General features: G+C 30.7%; 1 protein-coding gene across 1 annotated transcript in view; it reads right to left on the bottom strand.

The window, feature by feature from the left end:
- The window catches only part of LOC106685393 (hemicentin-1), a 54,166-nt gene extending 45,492 nt beyond the window's left edge, over positions 1 to 8,674 (bottom strand). Inside the window, exons 1-3 of the mRNA XM_014428026.3 lie at positions 4,132 to 8,674; positions 2,767 to 2,996; positions 1,105 to 1,248 (exon numbers count right to left, since the gene is read on the bottom strand). Coding sequence (XP_014283512.1) covers positions 1,105 to 1,248; positions 2,767 to 2,996; positions 4,132 to 8,608 — 4,851 coding nt within the window. The 5' untranslated portion in view covers positions 8,609 to 8,674. The remainder of the gene's footprint in view (positions 1 to 1,104; positions 1,249 to 2,766; positions 2,997 to 4,131) is intronic.
- Positions 8,675 to 15,631: the final 6,957 nt, after the last annotated feature.

The following is a 15,631-nucleotide window of genomic DNA, read 5'->3' as shown; positions in this document are numbered from 1 at the left end:
ATTCCCCCCTTAGGAGCCAGAGGTTAATTATATACATAGTGGATAAATACTTTTTTTTGTTATTCTTGGAAATGTATATTATGTTTTATTCCACTCTGCTTCCTCCTGATTTCTCCTCCTTCCTATACCTTCACAAGGACCTGTGGCTAGTACACAGTCAGGACTTAGATTCCCCTTCACAACTGCAGATTAGAACCCTGCAGAGCGAAGTTTCCATCCTTTGAGGACTTACCACTAGCACCCATAAGCCTTATCCTGTCCACTTACCACCTACCCTGTTAGAACAGATATTGTGGAGGCCTTCTGATTATAGAGCACCTCACATTATCCATTATCAATTGGAGTCAGACTATCAATTACAACCACCTCAACAATTCTACTAAAGTGATCCAAAACAAAATATGGATTACTCAGTAGAAGAAAAGTTATATTCTTGAACTAAGTATATATAAGTTGATTGTCCTCTGAGAGAAATCTTAAGTTGTATCATACTAACATGATATGAATTGTGACAAACAGTTTCTACTATTTATAATTATACATACATTTTCTACTAAGAAAAGCATAAGTATTAAAAGTTGCCTGATTTTCTTTGCAATCAGGCTTCTTCATCAGTTAATTATTAAAAACAACATTTATACTTTATTTAGAGTGTCCAATAGTCTTTAAAAAACAAATGAAGGGAGATGGGGTTCTTAATTTAATTCAGTTCAGCATAAAATAAGATAAACTTCACAATTTTCTTTTTTCATGTATTTCAAGGATACATCTTGAATACATGCTTGTTCACCTTTTACAACTTGCTGCCAGCAGAAATGCCCCTTAATAATGGATTGTTTAATAAAAAAGGTTGATAGGTCAAAGAAAATTATTTTTAAAATTTGCAGATAAAAAACGTTTAACAGAAAAGCATTTCCCTACAAGCACCTTCACAATTGACCTTTTTCCCCATTCTACCCCCTCAAATTGGAAACCGATAGAATCATTTATAATAGCAATATTTGAAAATATAATAAACTTGTTAATTCACAATCATAGATGAAAGTTCTTGAGATAGTTATTAATAATCAGTTAATACATTTTATAATAAAATAATTAAATTACCTTTCTTAGTAATGAACTTTGTCTCACATCAGATTTATCTAACATTATTATTTGCCCATTTGTTTGTTTTGATATATTATAATATACATTAAATCCTTTATCATGTCTCCAGCCATAACACCTTTCAGTCATCAGGAAGAATATCTACAAAAAAAGGTAGTGTATATAATAAATTTGGAATACTTGTTGCAGATTATTTATTAAGTAAATGTAAATAAAAAAAAAACATTTTTTTCTCTCTTTTCTTCCTTTTCTTATTAAAAATAAATACAAGCATATATAAATAATAACATATGTAATAAACTTAAAAAAAAAATGTTTTTCTTCTAAGCACTATGGATCTAAAGGGTTTGATATATAGTGGATTGGTAACTGTAATTATTCCTTATGCTACATTGTAAGAGAGAATTGAGGAATGTGATTTGCCTAAAAATTGGAATATGGGTTGTCTGTTATCTGATGATGATAGTTATCAGATTTCATGTCTATAGTCAGTAAGTTAGTAGTCCTCAGTCGAGTCCATTTGTGTGTGTCTGCCACCTTTTTGGCCGTCCTGTCTGTGTCAGTGTCCTGAATAATGGTGTCAGAACTCAGAACTCGAGACTGTCAAAAAATTTGATATGTCTCCCCAATTCTGTCAGATCGATTGTGTCAATTCTGTCAGATCGATTGTGTCAATTCTGTCAGATCGATTGTGTCAATTCTGTCAGATCGATTGTGTCAATTCTGTCACAGTTGGTAGTTTGAGTGTCATATGTATGTTGTCCATCTTTGCTCTTTGAAGTGAAGTATGTTTCACTATACGTCTGAGTATACCACTCTGAAACTGTTGGAGCCTCTTGGCTGTTGAAGGTGCAATGTTGGTCAGCATAGGCGCTCCATAGAGTAGGTTGTGCCCTGAGTACACTTTAAATAAAAGCAAAGTAATTAAGTTTAATAAATATAATTGAGTCCCAAGTAATATAGTGGGTTGTAAATAAGTTTGTAAATTGTAATATTTGTCAATTCAATTACACAGGATGAGGTAAGAAGCCTCCAAAAATTGAAATAAAATAAAAATACTATTGGAAGAAATTATTCACAACCTAAGTATACATAATTTTATACATATGTCATTAAAAAAGAAAAAAAAATGTTAATTATAAATAAACAAAAAGAAATAATTATAAAATTCAAAATTCCTTTTTCCATTAGAAAAGAAAAAAAATTTCAATTATAAATAAAGAGTAATTGTTTTCCTCATCTATACAGTAAATATAGATGTAAATAGTTGTAAGTCAAGAAATGTTATTAAAACTGTTATTTCTAAGTCATTTAGGAGACAAGAATAAAATAATTTCAATAATACATAAAACTAACTTTAGAAATCAATTGAATACACATTCAGCTCCATTAATCATCATCTAAAAAATTAAAACACTCACAAATTAAAACTATAGAAGCTATACCCACAAAGATCACAGTGATTTTTTATAATTTTATTCTTAAATAAATTTAAATGTTATCAGGTATATAGCAAATGAAGTTCAAATGCACAGCTTTGTGATATAAATGATTAAGATTTTAATTTTTCTTACTAAGATGAGTCTATGATACACAAAATAATAATCCTCATTATTTTAATTGATCTTAAAGACAAAATCAAAATCATTTTCTACTTACATATGGTGATTTTCTCATAATTAATAGTTGAATATTTTCTTCTTCATCATAATCTTTTGCATCAGCATCAGTTATGACAAAAATAAATGAATTTGGTCTAGCCACTTCCAACGTTGACTTTAAACCTGTCAAAGCTAATTCTGGACAATCTTGGCCTCCTAATACCCTAATTCGGTTTAGCTCATCAATGAAATCATCATAATTGCTGGTACAAAATGGGGCTGCAACCACTATAAACAAAGTTCTAATTTTAAATTAGAAATATTATTGGCTATGACTAAAGCTAGAATTTCAAAACTACAATATGTTAATAGGGTAAGGTAGAAATGGCCTCTTTAAAGAGATTTTAAGCCAAGGGATGGAAAACAAACAGAAAAGAAGTCAAAGGTAGAGAAATAATGAGTAATCATTAGAGATATAGACTGAAGGGTATGATTTCAAATAAGAGTTATATTCTGACCATTTAGAACAGTAAGAAAAAATACCCTTCCTAATGCTGTGGGGCGATTGTTTTTTAAATTAAAAAAAAATTAAATTTTAAATGATATCATCAGACAATTTTTGATTCCCATTCATTTTCAAATGCCATAACATTTTTATATTTTGATCATTCCCTATAAAATGCTTTGTCTGAAATACTAAGTATTTTACTTTCTAATGTTATAACAAGAATTTTCTGCTTTATTAAATATTTAGTTTTTAAATAATTTGTGTTAAATACATTTTTTTTTAATCATAAAGAAGCTAAAAGTGACTTTTATCCATGGCAGTAAATATAGGCTACTGGAGTAAATGGGTGTACATACTTCCAAATTGATAATTATAATATGATCAGTAAAGCTTAGTAATTATGTCAGCAATAGGGGCATGCTTTTCGAAGAAACACCTTTACCCTAAAAAGGTAATAGAGGCTAAACAACTAGGGTCAAATGACAATTAAAATACTTCTTACAAGTAGTGTATTAAATTGTGTTAAAACAAAGCCTTAAATTTCAATTACTTTCAAATTTTATATTAATTACTTTAAAAATATCTAATAAATGTTTGTATTAAATTAAATCTTATCGATTATTTTCCAGTCATTTTTATGTATTCATCAATAAGAACGGCTTCAGGAAAATAGATTACGGAAGTCTAGTGGCAATCAAACATTTAGTATGTTAATATGAAAATAATAAAATATTTTTTAAATATAATACATTTAAGAAAAGTAATATGACACTATTTGTAGAATTATATAAATTTAGGGCCAATAAAGCATGTAGTATGTTAACATGAAAAAAATTAAAATATGTGTTAAACATTTAGGGCAAGTTATATGAAATCTTATAGGTAACTTATGATTAATATAATTATTATAATTACTAGGATCATTGAATGTCACAAGAATGTAATCTCTGATTAAATTTCTTTTTTTTTCTGTCAGCTCTTTGGTGATATGTTTGGCAGTTTCACGCATCTGTTCAAGTTCTGGGCTCATTGATCCAGTGTTATCAAAAACAAATGCTAAGCTGGAACCTTCATCTTCATACACCCCGTCGAAGTTGCATTTATTTGTAACAGATCTTTTTGATCTGTTGGGAACATTTCCCTCTACTCTTATGGAGAATTTCTGGTGATAACTTTCAGGATTAGGTGGCTGTTCCAAAAATAATAAACTCTGCTTACTTGCAACATGCTGTATCGGTATTATAGAATGTCTTACAATGTCCTGCATTTGATTATTAGTCACAAATACTTGCCTATCAGGAGTGTTGAAAGAAGCTTTCATACTCGTTGGACCTCTTAGATTGTTGCTCCCAGTATTTAAAACATGGGCATGAACGGAATATTTCATTTTATTTAATGTAGGAAATGTTTTAATTACTGATGTAGCGACTGGAGTTGGGTTTTTAATAACTACTTTTCTCAGAATAGGAGCCATTTGCTGGCGATTTTGAGGGTCTTCTACATGGTTAAGATAACGTATGAAATTTGTCTTGATAGTGCTATCTAAAGGAATACAACTCAATATTGGTTTTTTATCCTTCTTTTTTACCTGAAAACATAGTAGTTCTGGTATAGATTGTTGTGGGTTTAGTTCTGATGGAGTAATTTTATATTTCACTTCTTCATTATATCCTTTTGAGGATAAAGCTTTGGTTTGATCAACATTATCTTTATCTTTATGAGAATTATTTATACTTGGGATGATTTGAATGACTGGACGAGTCATTATTTTTTTGTTATTATATGACATTTTAGGTAACACAGCATTGGCTTTGCCTTTAGGTTTGAAATTTGTAATTGTGTCATCACTATCTATCATAAATTTACGATTTTTATCTAATGCTGATTTTTTCATAGTTGTTGGAGTAATCCTAAAAGGTGGTGCTGAGGTTGTAACAGGGTAAGTATCCAGTATATGCATCCTATTTGGATCAAAACTTAACTTCTTTTTTGAAAGTGGTTTTGTCTCCAAATTAGTTTCTCCTACAGACACCTTAGTTCGGGGAGAGTCGCCTCCATGCTTCATTTCAGGATTGACATTTGTTTGATCCCATCTGAAATAAGGAATTTGGATATGAGGGAGGTTTCCATTTGGTTTATTTTGAGATATTTTATCTAGACTTAAATGCTTATCACAGCAAGATACTGGTGGTAAATCGATTTTCATTGGTGTTAATGTTGCTTCATCAATCATGAAAATTCGTGATCTGTCTAAGTTACTTCTACTGGAGGAACTTTTACTTGTACTATGTGGTCGTACAGTAGTTGAACCTGTATCTTCTTTTCTATTTGGAATTTTATGCTTTCTTAACACATATTCAGGATATTGTGTTGTGACCAATGATTCCACTTTATTTTCGGGAATGAAACTAACTTTTCTTCCTGGTTCTAATTTTACTTTATGTTGAGGATAGACAGTAGTTTTTAACTTTGGATAAAACTTTGTTTTGTTTAACAATGTTTCAGTGGTTTCTTCAATCTGAGGAGCAGATGTTGTAAAGGATTTCTCTCTTAAATTTAATTGTGGAATAATGGGATCTTCTATTGAAATAAACACTTTCTTGGAAGGATCAAGTGAAATTTTCTTTTTTGTAAACAATTTTTGGTCAATTTTAGCGCTTGGAGTAGGAGCAGTAGTTTTAGTTTTAGCATCAGTAACCTTGGTAACTGTACTGTAAACAGAAGTTTTTGTCGAAGCTGTTGTAGACATTTTTTCTGTAGTGACTTTATATTTAAATGGTTCCGTAGCACCAACCAACTCTAGATCAGGATGACTAGCAGGGGCATTCAGAGGTTTAGCCTCAGTGTGATTTTTTTCTCCCTCCCTTTTTGTCACATCATTTATCTTTATCGTTGTTAAAAGTGTTGAAACAGTGCTAAAGTCATTAGATATTTCAGATGTGGTAGATTGTTTATTTGTATCTTTATTTCTTTCAGTAGTGAAAGGACTGGTGCCATCAGTTCTAACACTCAGTGTAGTAGATTTTCCTAAAGTGGCTGGAAACCTAGTTGTGGTGCTTGTTGTGGATGTTGGTTCACTAAGTGAACTATCTACTGTTTTATTAATTTTTTCATTAAGAATGGTTGTCGGCGTACCTATGCTAAATGTTGTGGTGGAAACAAATGTAGTTGTTTCAGTATTATGTGCTTTTATTATAGGAATTTCTGTCATAACTCTATTATCACTAGTTGATACATTAACAGGTACTCCAGTAACTGGTGTTTTAATCTTATCAGGTACAGTACTAGGTAATAAATCCACATGTAAGGAAGTGGTCCTATTTATATCACCGTGTACTGTATTTGAAGGAGTAGCCACTGTACTGGTACTGCTTATTTGATCAGCTAAATTGTTAGAACTGGTTGGCATGGCTGCAGGTGTTGTAGTTTCTTCCTCTAATGGTTTTATGACAGTACTTTCACTATCAGACACTTTAATGGATTTCACAGTAGTAGTTACAGTGGGCAAAATAGATACAGTTACAGTCGATTCAGTTATTTTCCTTTGCTCAGTTGTAACACCAGATGTTGTAGTAAGTGCACTGCTTAATGTTACAGACACATTTGTTGACTCAACTGTGGGTAGTTTGGCTGGAAACTCATCAGTTACTTTACTAAAAGGTTCAGTAGCTGTACTTTCACTATCAGTTACTTTAATGAATTCCATAGTATTCGGAGAGTTGGTACTTATTTCTTTTGGTTGATCAGTCACTGTTGGTAATGTTGTCAGAATACTAGTTATTGTGTCAGACATCTTTGTCGACTCAACTGTGGGTAGTGTGGCTGAAAACTCATCAGTTACTTTACTAAAAGGTTCGGTAGCTGTATTTTCACTACTAACCGTTACTTTTGTTGATTTCAAAGTATTTGGAAAGGTAGGCCAAGATGCTGTTGCATCAGTAATAATAGATCTTGGAGAAACAGTTGATTCACTTATTTCCCTTGTGTCAGCAGTCACTGAAGGTGTTGTCAATGTACTACTCAATTTTTCAGATACATTTGTTGATGTAACACTAGGAGGTGTGGTTGAAACCTCATCAGTTTCTTTAAATGGTTTGGTAGCTGTAGCATCAGTACTAACAGTCACTTCAGTTGATTTTAAACTATTTGGCGATGTAGAAGGTGTGCTACTTAATTTTTCAGATATCTTCGTTGAGTAAACGGTGGGTAATGTAGTTGAAAATCCATCAGTGTCTTTTTTTAAAACTGTAGTGGGTACACTTGTAAGTGAAACAGATGATATAACAAAGGGTTCAGTAGAACTCGAGGGACTAGTTTCAATTGAAGTAGAAGTATTTCTTACAAATTCAACTGTTTCTTCCGATTCCTTAGTTGACAGTAAAGTAGTTGTTTCAGCAGATCCACTCCCTAAATTCTGTGCCTCAGTTGTGGAACTGCCAATTAAAATATCAGACTCATTATTTTTGATTGTGGCTAAGGGGGTGGTGGGTGTAATATCATCTTTAGTAAATAATGTATCTAAACCTATTGGTGTGCTAGTAATATACACCAAGCTTCCATTTGTAACAGTAGTTGCTGGACTGGTTGTTACATCACTAGTCACTAAGGTAGGTTCCTTATCAGTGATCCTTGAAGTTCTTTCAGTTACTGGACTCATACTAGTGCTAATTGGTGTAGTTACAGAATCATTACTTGCTACTGTTGTACTAGTTATTTCCGTGAAGCTACCCGGTACTTCTGCCCTCAAACTAGCTTCAGTACTAGTTAAATCACCTGGAAGTGAAGTGCTTATAGATGATGATGGAATTATTGTGGCCTCAGATGTAGAATCGGATGAAATATTTACTGGTGGATTGATAGTGCTTGATGGATAAACTGTTGATTGACTACTGTAATTTGGTTTAACAAATTCATTTTTACTCACGTCTTCAACAGTAGAAACATCAAGTTCGGGTTCGGTCGTTACATCGGTACTTGGAGTTGTACTCTCTATGTCATCTAATGGTGTTACATTTTCAACTGTCGCGGTTTCTTCCAATGGTTTATTTTCCGTTGTGCTATCACTGCCCGTGGAAGCAAAATTGTCAGTTTCAGTTGTACTTTCAATTTCCGTATTGTCAACCGAGCTCGCTTCTGTTACATCTGTGGTATAAAGTTCGTCAACAAGTGTATATTCTTCGTAATCTGTAAAGCCTCCGAATGGGTCTTGGTCCGAACCATTCCGACTAATTTGCTTCAATAAATTCCATAACTCGTCATCATTCATTTCTTCCCCTACGGACAAGAGGGTAGCTTCTTTATCGCTTGGAATTTCTTCCGTGTCACTTGAAACAGATTCACAATAAACTAAAAGTAACCCTATAATTAATCTTAACATCGGAAAGCGTGCCATGGAAAATGAAACCCATAAAGTATCCTATTTAATAAAACAAAACAACTATCGTACTAGTTACGAGTACGAAAGATGACTGACTCCATAATCATCTTCCTCAAATAGTCTCTATCAGTTTCACTTTGACCTCTTGATAAATTGAATCATACATAAATAAAGAAATTTATTGATTGCTAGCGTTTTGAGGCATATTTTAATAATTATATCAATATCCAAATTTTAAAACTGATGACTAATGTGTAATAAAATATTTATGTTTAATATATGTTGTCGTGATTGTACTAAAAAAATTATAGTATTTTATGGTAAAAATAAGAACGTTTAATCGGGCACGGATAGGATTTACAAATACTGTTAGGAAGGAGTTTCTTACTATAGATAAATCAAGTACTACTAAAAGTCTGAAAAAAAAGAACTATTCGAGATCTTAATAAATTACTCGTTTTAAAGTCTCGAAAAAAAAAATTCTATGGAAAATGTTCTGTCACTATGAACCCGATCAGTGACGACTTTTGGTTTTGTTCAGCTACTGAATCATTTTCAAAGAAACATTAAGGATAGATTCAAATACCTGAAAACTCCATTTATCGTAGCCAAAATTCAATTCCCTTATGACCACAATAATTCTAACAAATCAGGACCGACCAATGACCAAATCAGTTTTGTCTTTTGGTATTTATAACCACCGATTATTAATGTGTGTATTATTTTTTATTATCTTCAATCGATAAACATATTAAGATAAAAAATTACAACGAATTGAATTTTTTTGAACATTTTGTTCAGAATTCATTTAAGATTTTTTAAAAGTTAAAACAGATTACAAAATCCATACAGAAAATATCATTTACTTATAATGAAGAAACACTTAATTAAAATTAACTTAAAACTGTCACTATCAAAATTTAGAGAAAAAATATATATAAATTCATGAGGACAAGCCTTGAGCTTTACATAAGTGTATTAACATTATCCAGGTCTGCAGGATTGTATTTGGTTTGAGAGTTTTACGACTTTCTGGGAATTTTTAACCATAAAAGACGTTTTTGTTTTATTTTTACGTTTTTATCCGCTAACTATATATTTTTTTCTAATTTGTGTAAAGTTTCCTAAATCAATAACTGGTAGGACTAGCTTAATTTTTTCAAGAACCCTCAATAATCTAAAGAACTACTGATACTTTTTGCTCGTATTTTCTGGCTTTTTCATGAAGTTGCTCCAAGTGGAATGTCTGCATTAATTCAACGACCAATCCTGTTTCTTTACCAAAACTTTATCATGCATACTTTTGAGGTAAATATTTTATTTAGGAATATTGAATTCCTGTTTAATGAAAAATCCGATAACACGAAAATAGTAAGTATTTAATGATTTAATAAAATTATAAGTAGTAGAAATTTTAAGGCAACTAATACGTTAATTGAAACACTTTTAATAGAAAATTATGACTAACTGAAACAAAAAAAAAAGGAAAGTCCAACGAGGATATTTAAATTTTTCTCTAAAGATATAATGGAAAAAGGACGAGTAAACTTCTCTTATTCAGGCAGTTCTACGAACTTCAAAAATTAAGATGATGCTTTGAAATTTATGTTATATGAGACAAAATGGATATTATGGATTCTAAAAATTTAATTTCCAAAAAAAAAGGAATTTTAGTCGCTAGTGCACTTTTTCCATTTTTGTTTGTTTGTCAATGATTGATAATTTCATAAATTATTTATGTACTTGAAAGTAAATTTGTTTCGAACAAAGCCAGGTGAAGATAAAACCTCTATTCGTAAAATTATCACTAGAATCCCGTGGACCCGCTTCTATAAGGTTTCTAAAAGGGAAGATATCTTTAATTTAAAATCTTTAGTGAAAAATTTCGAGTAACTCAATAGCTCAAAACGTATTAGTTTGACGGTTTGAGATGTGCTGAATGCTGATTGATGTGTTGAAAAAGATTAACCTCCCTTCAAGAAACCTTAAGGCAGCAAACTGAGAGTTAATTTTAGAATGATTTTTATAAGTACTTTATAACCCAGAATAAACTATTTTATTAGGTTCTTTTGAGAACTTCTAGGTTATCAAGTATTTTAAAGGACATCAAATATGAAACATATTACATATCATATATGAATCGTATTAAATGCTCTTCGAAGTACTGATGAAACTTTACTTAACATATTTGTAAATAACAGACTCTGATAAACTAAGTACGGTAATATCAATGCGTAAACAATATATTATCACATAGATACAGGGAAGCTATCTCTGTTTCTACGTAAATGGAATTTCCTGAGATATACTAATAAATATGGCGGTTGAGCGTGATCTTGAAAAAAATCACCTCCTTGTATAGCCGTTGTTCCAAAAACAGTACTCCCTTACAAATTGCTGAGCCCATTATAGTACAAGAGCCGGGAAGAAAAAAAGGCAGTTCTCTCAACCCAATTTTTTATTACTTTAATGATAACTAGTTATAATTACTAGTCAAAACTGATGAGTCTGCCAAGTATAGGTAGGGGGATTAAAAAATGGCGGCTGTTTCAAAACCTTAAAAAAACATTAATTCTTCATTCGGAGCTCTATATCTTAAAAACTACCAACAACACTAGAAAATCTGAGAGAACATAATTTAAAGAAGAGTAAATTTGCTGAAATATTAGCCCTAAAAAAGCTATTTACGTCCAATAGCTCCCAAGATATAGCTTTTTAAAAAGCAATATTTCTTAAAAATCTACAGAAAGATCAGTGGATAGTTAATTTATATTGAGAAATCTATATCTCAGGAACTATGTGACGTACAGATGTCTATTAGCACTCAAATTAAAGCTAGTTGAATGGACTATAAAGAAGTTTATGACCTTTACCTTCGTAGACATAGTAGTTTTCATATTTGCTAAAATAAATTGATTTATAGTTGTTCGGACAATAAGTTTTATTTATGAAAAACTTCATTTCAGAAACCATTGGACGTACAGATCTGTGCCAGTGCTCAAATTAAAGCTGGTTAAATCTACTACATACAGGTAATATAGTTATAGTAATAGTTAATAATGTTTATCTTTGTAGGAGTAGTAGTTTTTATGATATTTGACGAAATGAACTCACAAATTGTTAATTTCTAGTTGCTCATATAAAATGTTGGATTTTTGAAAAATATATCTCTAGACCCATTAGACGCACATATGTCTGCCAACACTCAAAATAAAGCAAATTTAAATTACTATAAAATAGTTTATGAAACTTATCTTCGTAGGGGTAGTAGTTTTTATGATATTCACATATGAATATAAATTAGGTATATGAAAATTTGTCCGAACAACTATAAATCAATTTATTTTTGCAAATTTCATGTAAACTATCAGTCCAACGAAGATAAACATCATAAACTACTTTATAGCTCATGAAACTAGCTTTAATTTGAGTGCTAATAGACATCTGTACGTCAAATGGTTTTTGAGATATAAATTTTTCAAAATAAATTCTCTAATTACTGATCTTTCAGTAAGTCCCATACAACATTTTTACGAAATAGCTTTTTAAATATATTTCGAAAACTATTTAACGTAAATAAATCTTTTAGGGCTCATATTTTCGCAAATTTGCTCATCTTCAAGTGACGTTCTCTTAGGTTTTCTTGTGTTATTCCTACTTTTTAAAATATAGAGCTCCGAATGAAAAATTAGTTTTTTTATCGCTTTGAAACAGCCGCCATTTTTTATTACCCCTACTTATACTTGGCAGACTCATCAATTTTGACTAGTAATTATACATAGTTTTCATTAAAGTAATCAAAAATTGGGGTGAGATAGCTGCCTCGTTTCTCCTCTTAGGTTCTTGTACTATTACCCTTAATGGGGTGCAGAGGTTCACATTATTATTATTATTATTATTATTATATTAATAATAATCATAAGGCTTAGTGAGTCCAGTGACGCCCCTCTAAATCTACCAAGTTTGACTTAACGCAATCTTCCCATCTACGTTTCGGTTTACCTCTCGGACTAAAATATATGGCGGCCATTTTGAAAATTTGCATATTAGGCCTATGCACTCCTAGGTGGTGTTTTTTTACCTTCTCCTCCCTTCTTGCGAGTTGCCAAGGCAGGAAGGGCTCTCAAAACCCTATAAATATCACTTTATCTTATCTCTTTTCTTCTCTTGCACCCACTCCCACACCCCTAGTATTTTTCGACTTCTAACTTTTTTTATCATTTACTTATTATCTTTCGTCTTTAATTACTATTTGTTTTTATTTGTTCCTACATTGTTTAATAATCACGCGGAGGCCCCTCAACTCCAAAAATCTTAGCAGAATTCTCACAGAATGGACATATCAAACCTCAGCTAAGCATTTCATTATATACTTTCAAGTACCAACGGTAGAAAAAGGTTGTAATTAATCTGATTTATGTAACACATGCAATTTAATAATTCATGTTTTATTTTCTGTTTTAGAGGGATCGGAAAAAAAGGTAGTGGTTTTTCTCATCGCTTATTGCCAACAGTTTTGCATGAGAATCCATTGAAAGAAATTGATTTATAATCACTTCTAGATTAACTTACAATTTTAATGGACTCATATAGCTTTTATACACGTCATGGCTTCAGTCTATGTGACTATAATAATGTGTTTATTTAAGAGTAATGCAAGTGGTTTCCATACATCCAGAAGGTTTATTGAGCCTTTGAGATCAAAAGTGGTGTAAGACCCTCTTTTTCTCATTAAAATTAATTTTCATAAATAAAGAATTATTTAATTAATTATTTTGTGAAGTAATAATAAAATGGTTCTAAATAATTGAATATGCTTGTGAGTGATTGGTTGTGTCAGTTAAATTTAAAGGTTATGAAACAATATAAGTATGGAGGTATATATCATTATAATTTTTTGAAAGGAGTCTTAATGTCACCAGAAATAAGTAATATAAAATAATAAGTAAGATATTGTATTAACAGAATTTGTGGCTGTACAGTAGTGGCTTTTATTTCCACAAAAAGATTAGAATAGCAGTCAAAATTTGATATGATACCCCGTTAAGGTTTGGTCTTATTAAAATGACTTTTACTAGGCAATATCTTAATGAATTATTAGAAGTAGAATTTCACACTGATTGTTGTCAGTATCGATAAACAATGAGGTCGTGAGATACGAAAGACATTGAACTGTTAACGATAATATCGAAAAATGCAATCGTCTTATCTAATCCAATTTTTTTTTATTAAAGAAGGAAATGTTTTCTTCTGACCGGAATAGGAGAGAAGACAGATTTTTACTAAACTTAATGGAAAACTTATGCAATCTTACTCATTATTCGAAATTAAAAGATTTTTACGAGTTATTAATGTCATTAAAATGAACTTTATGAATTAATTAATTGTGAATGACGAGTAATTTAGGAGATTTGCTGATGTTCAGTAATTGAAATGACTCATTCATTCGATAGAATTTATTACTCTATTTTTTTTTTTTTATTTTAAGATATGTGGTCCCAAATTACAATGAAACATATTCGTTGAATTACAATGTAGTAAAAACTATGCAATATTACATAACCAGGGCAGATAGATGCACCAGCGGTAGGCACTGCTCCACATTTCTATTACAAAACATATTAGTACAAGAGCCCAAGAGGAGAAACGAGGCAGTTATCTCACCCCAATTTTTTATTACTTTAATGAAAACTATGTATAATTAATAGTCAAAACTGATGAGTCTGTCAAGTACAGGTAGGGGGAATAAAAAATGTCGGCTGTTTCAAAGCGTTTTAAAAATTAAATTTTTCATTCGGAGCTCTATATCTTAAAAAGTAGGAACAACACAAGAATACCTAAGAGAACGTCAATTAAAGATGAGCAAATTTGCTAAAATATGAGCCCTAAAAGAGTTATTTACGTTAAATAGTTCTCATTTCATAAAAATATTGTATAGGACGTACTGATAAATCAGTAGTTAGTGAATTTATTTTGAAAAGCCTATATTTCAAAACCCATTTGACTTACAAATGTCTATTAGCGCTCAAATTAAAGCTAGTTTAATGAGCTATATAGTAATTTATGATGTTTATCTTCGTAGGAGTAATAGTTTTCATGAAATTTGCTAATATTAATTGATTTATAGTTGTCCGGACAAATTTTTATTTGCCAAATTTATATTCATTTGTGAATATCATAAAAACTACTACCCTTACGAAGATAAGTGTCATAAACTACTTTATAGTAAATTAAATTTGCTTTATTTTGAGTGTTGACAGACATATGTGCGTCTAATGGGTCTAGAGATATATTTTTCAAAAATCTAACATTTTATAGAAATTAACATTTTGTGAGTTTATTTTGCCAAATATGATAAAAACTACTAGTCCTACAAAGATAAACATACTTAACTATTTTTAGTAAATTTAACTAGCTTTAGTTTGAACGCTGGCAGACATCTATATGTCAAATGGTTTCTGAAATGAAGTTTTTCATTTCAAAATAAAGGAAATTTAACTTACTATAATGTAGTTTATGACACTTATTTTCGTAGGGGTATTAGTTTTTATGATATTCACTTATGAATATAAATGTAGCAAATAAAAATTTGTCAGAACAACTATAAATCAATGTATTTTAGCAAATATCATTAAAACTACTATTCCTACGTATAGGTAGGGGAAATAAAAAATGGCGGCTGCTTCAAAACCTTAAAAAAACATTGATTTTTCATTCGGAGCTCTATATCTTAAAAAATACCAACAACACAAGAAAATCTTAAGGACATTATTTAAAGAAGAGTAAATTCTCTAAAATATTTCCCCTAATAGAGCTATTTACGTCACATAGTTCCTGAGATATAGAATTCTCAAAATAAATTAACTAACTACTAATCTTTCAGTAGATTTTTAAGAAATTTTGCTTTTTAAAAGGCTATATCTCGAGAACTACTGGACGTAAATAGCTCTATTAGGGGAAATATTTTAGCGAATTTACTCTTCTTTAAATAATATCCTTTAGATTTTCTAGTGTTGTTGGTATTTTTTAAGATATAGA

This window comes from Halyomorpha halys, unplaced genomic scaffold (assembly GCF_000696795.3).
Source record: "Halyomorpha halys isolate HHAL.00 unplaced genomic scaffold, Hhal_1.1 Scaffold689.1, whole genome shotgun sequence".
In the NCBI taxonomy this organism is placed as follows: domain Eukaryota; kingdom Metazoa; phylum Arthropoda; class Insecta; order Hemiptera; family Pentatomidae; genus Halyomorpha; species Halyomorpha halys.
The sequence above is the reverse complement of the archived record's forward strand: the minus strand, read 5'-3'. Positions and strand labels throughout refer to the sequence as shown.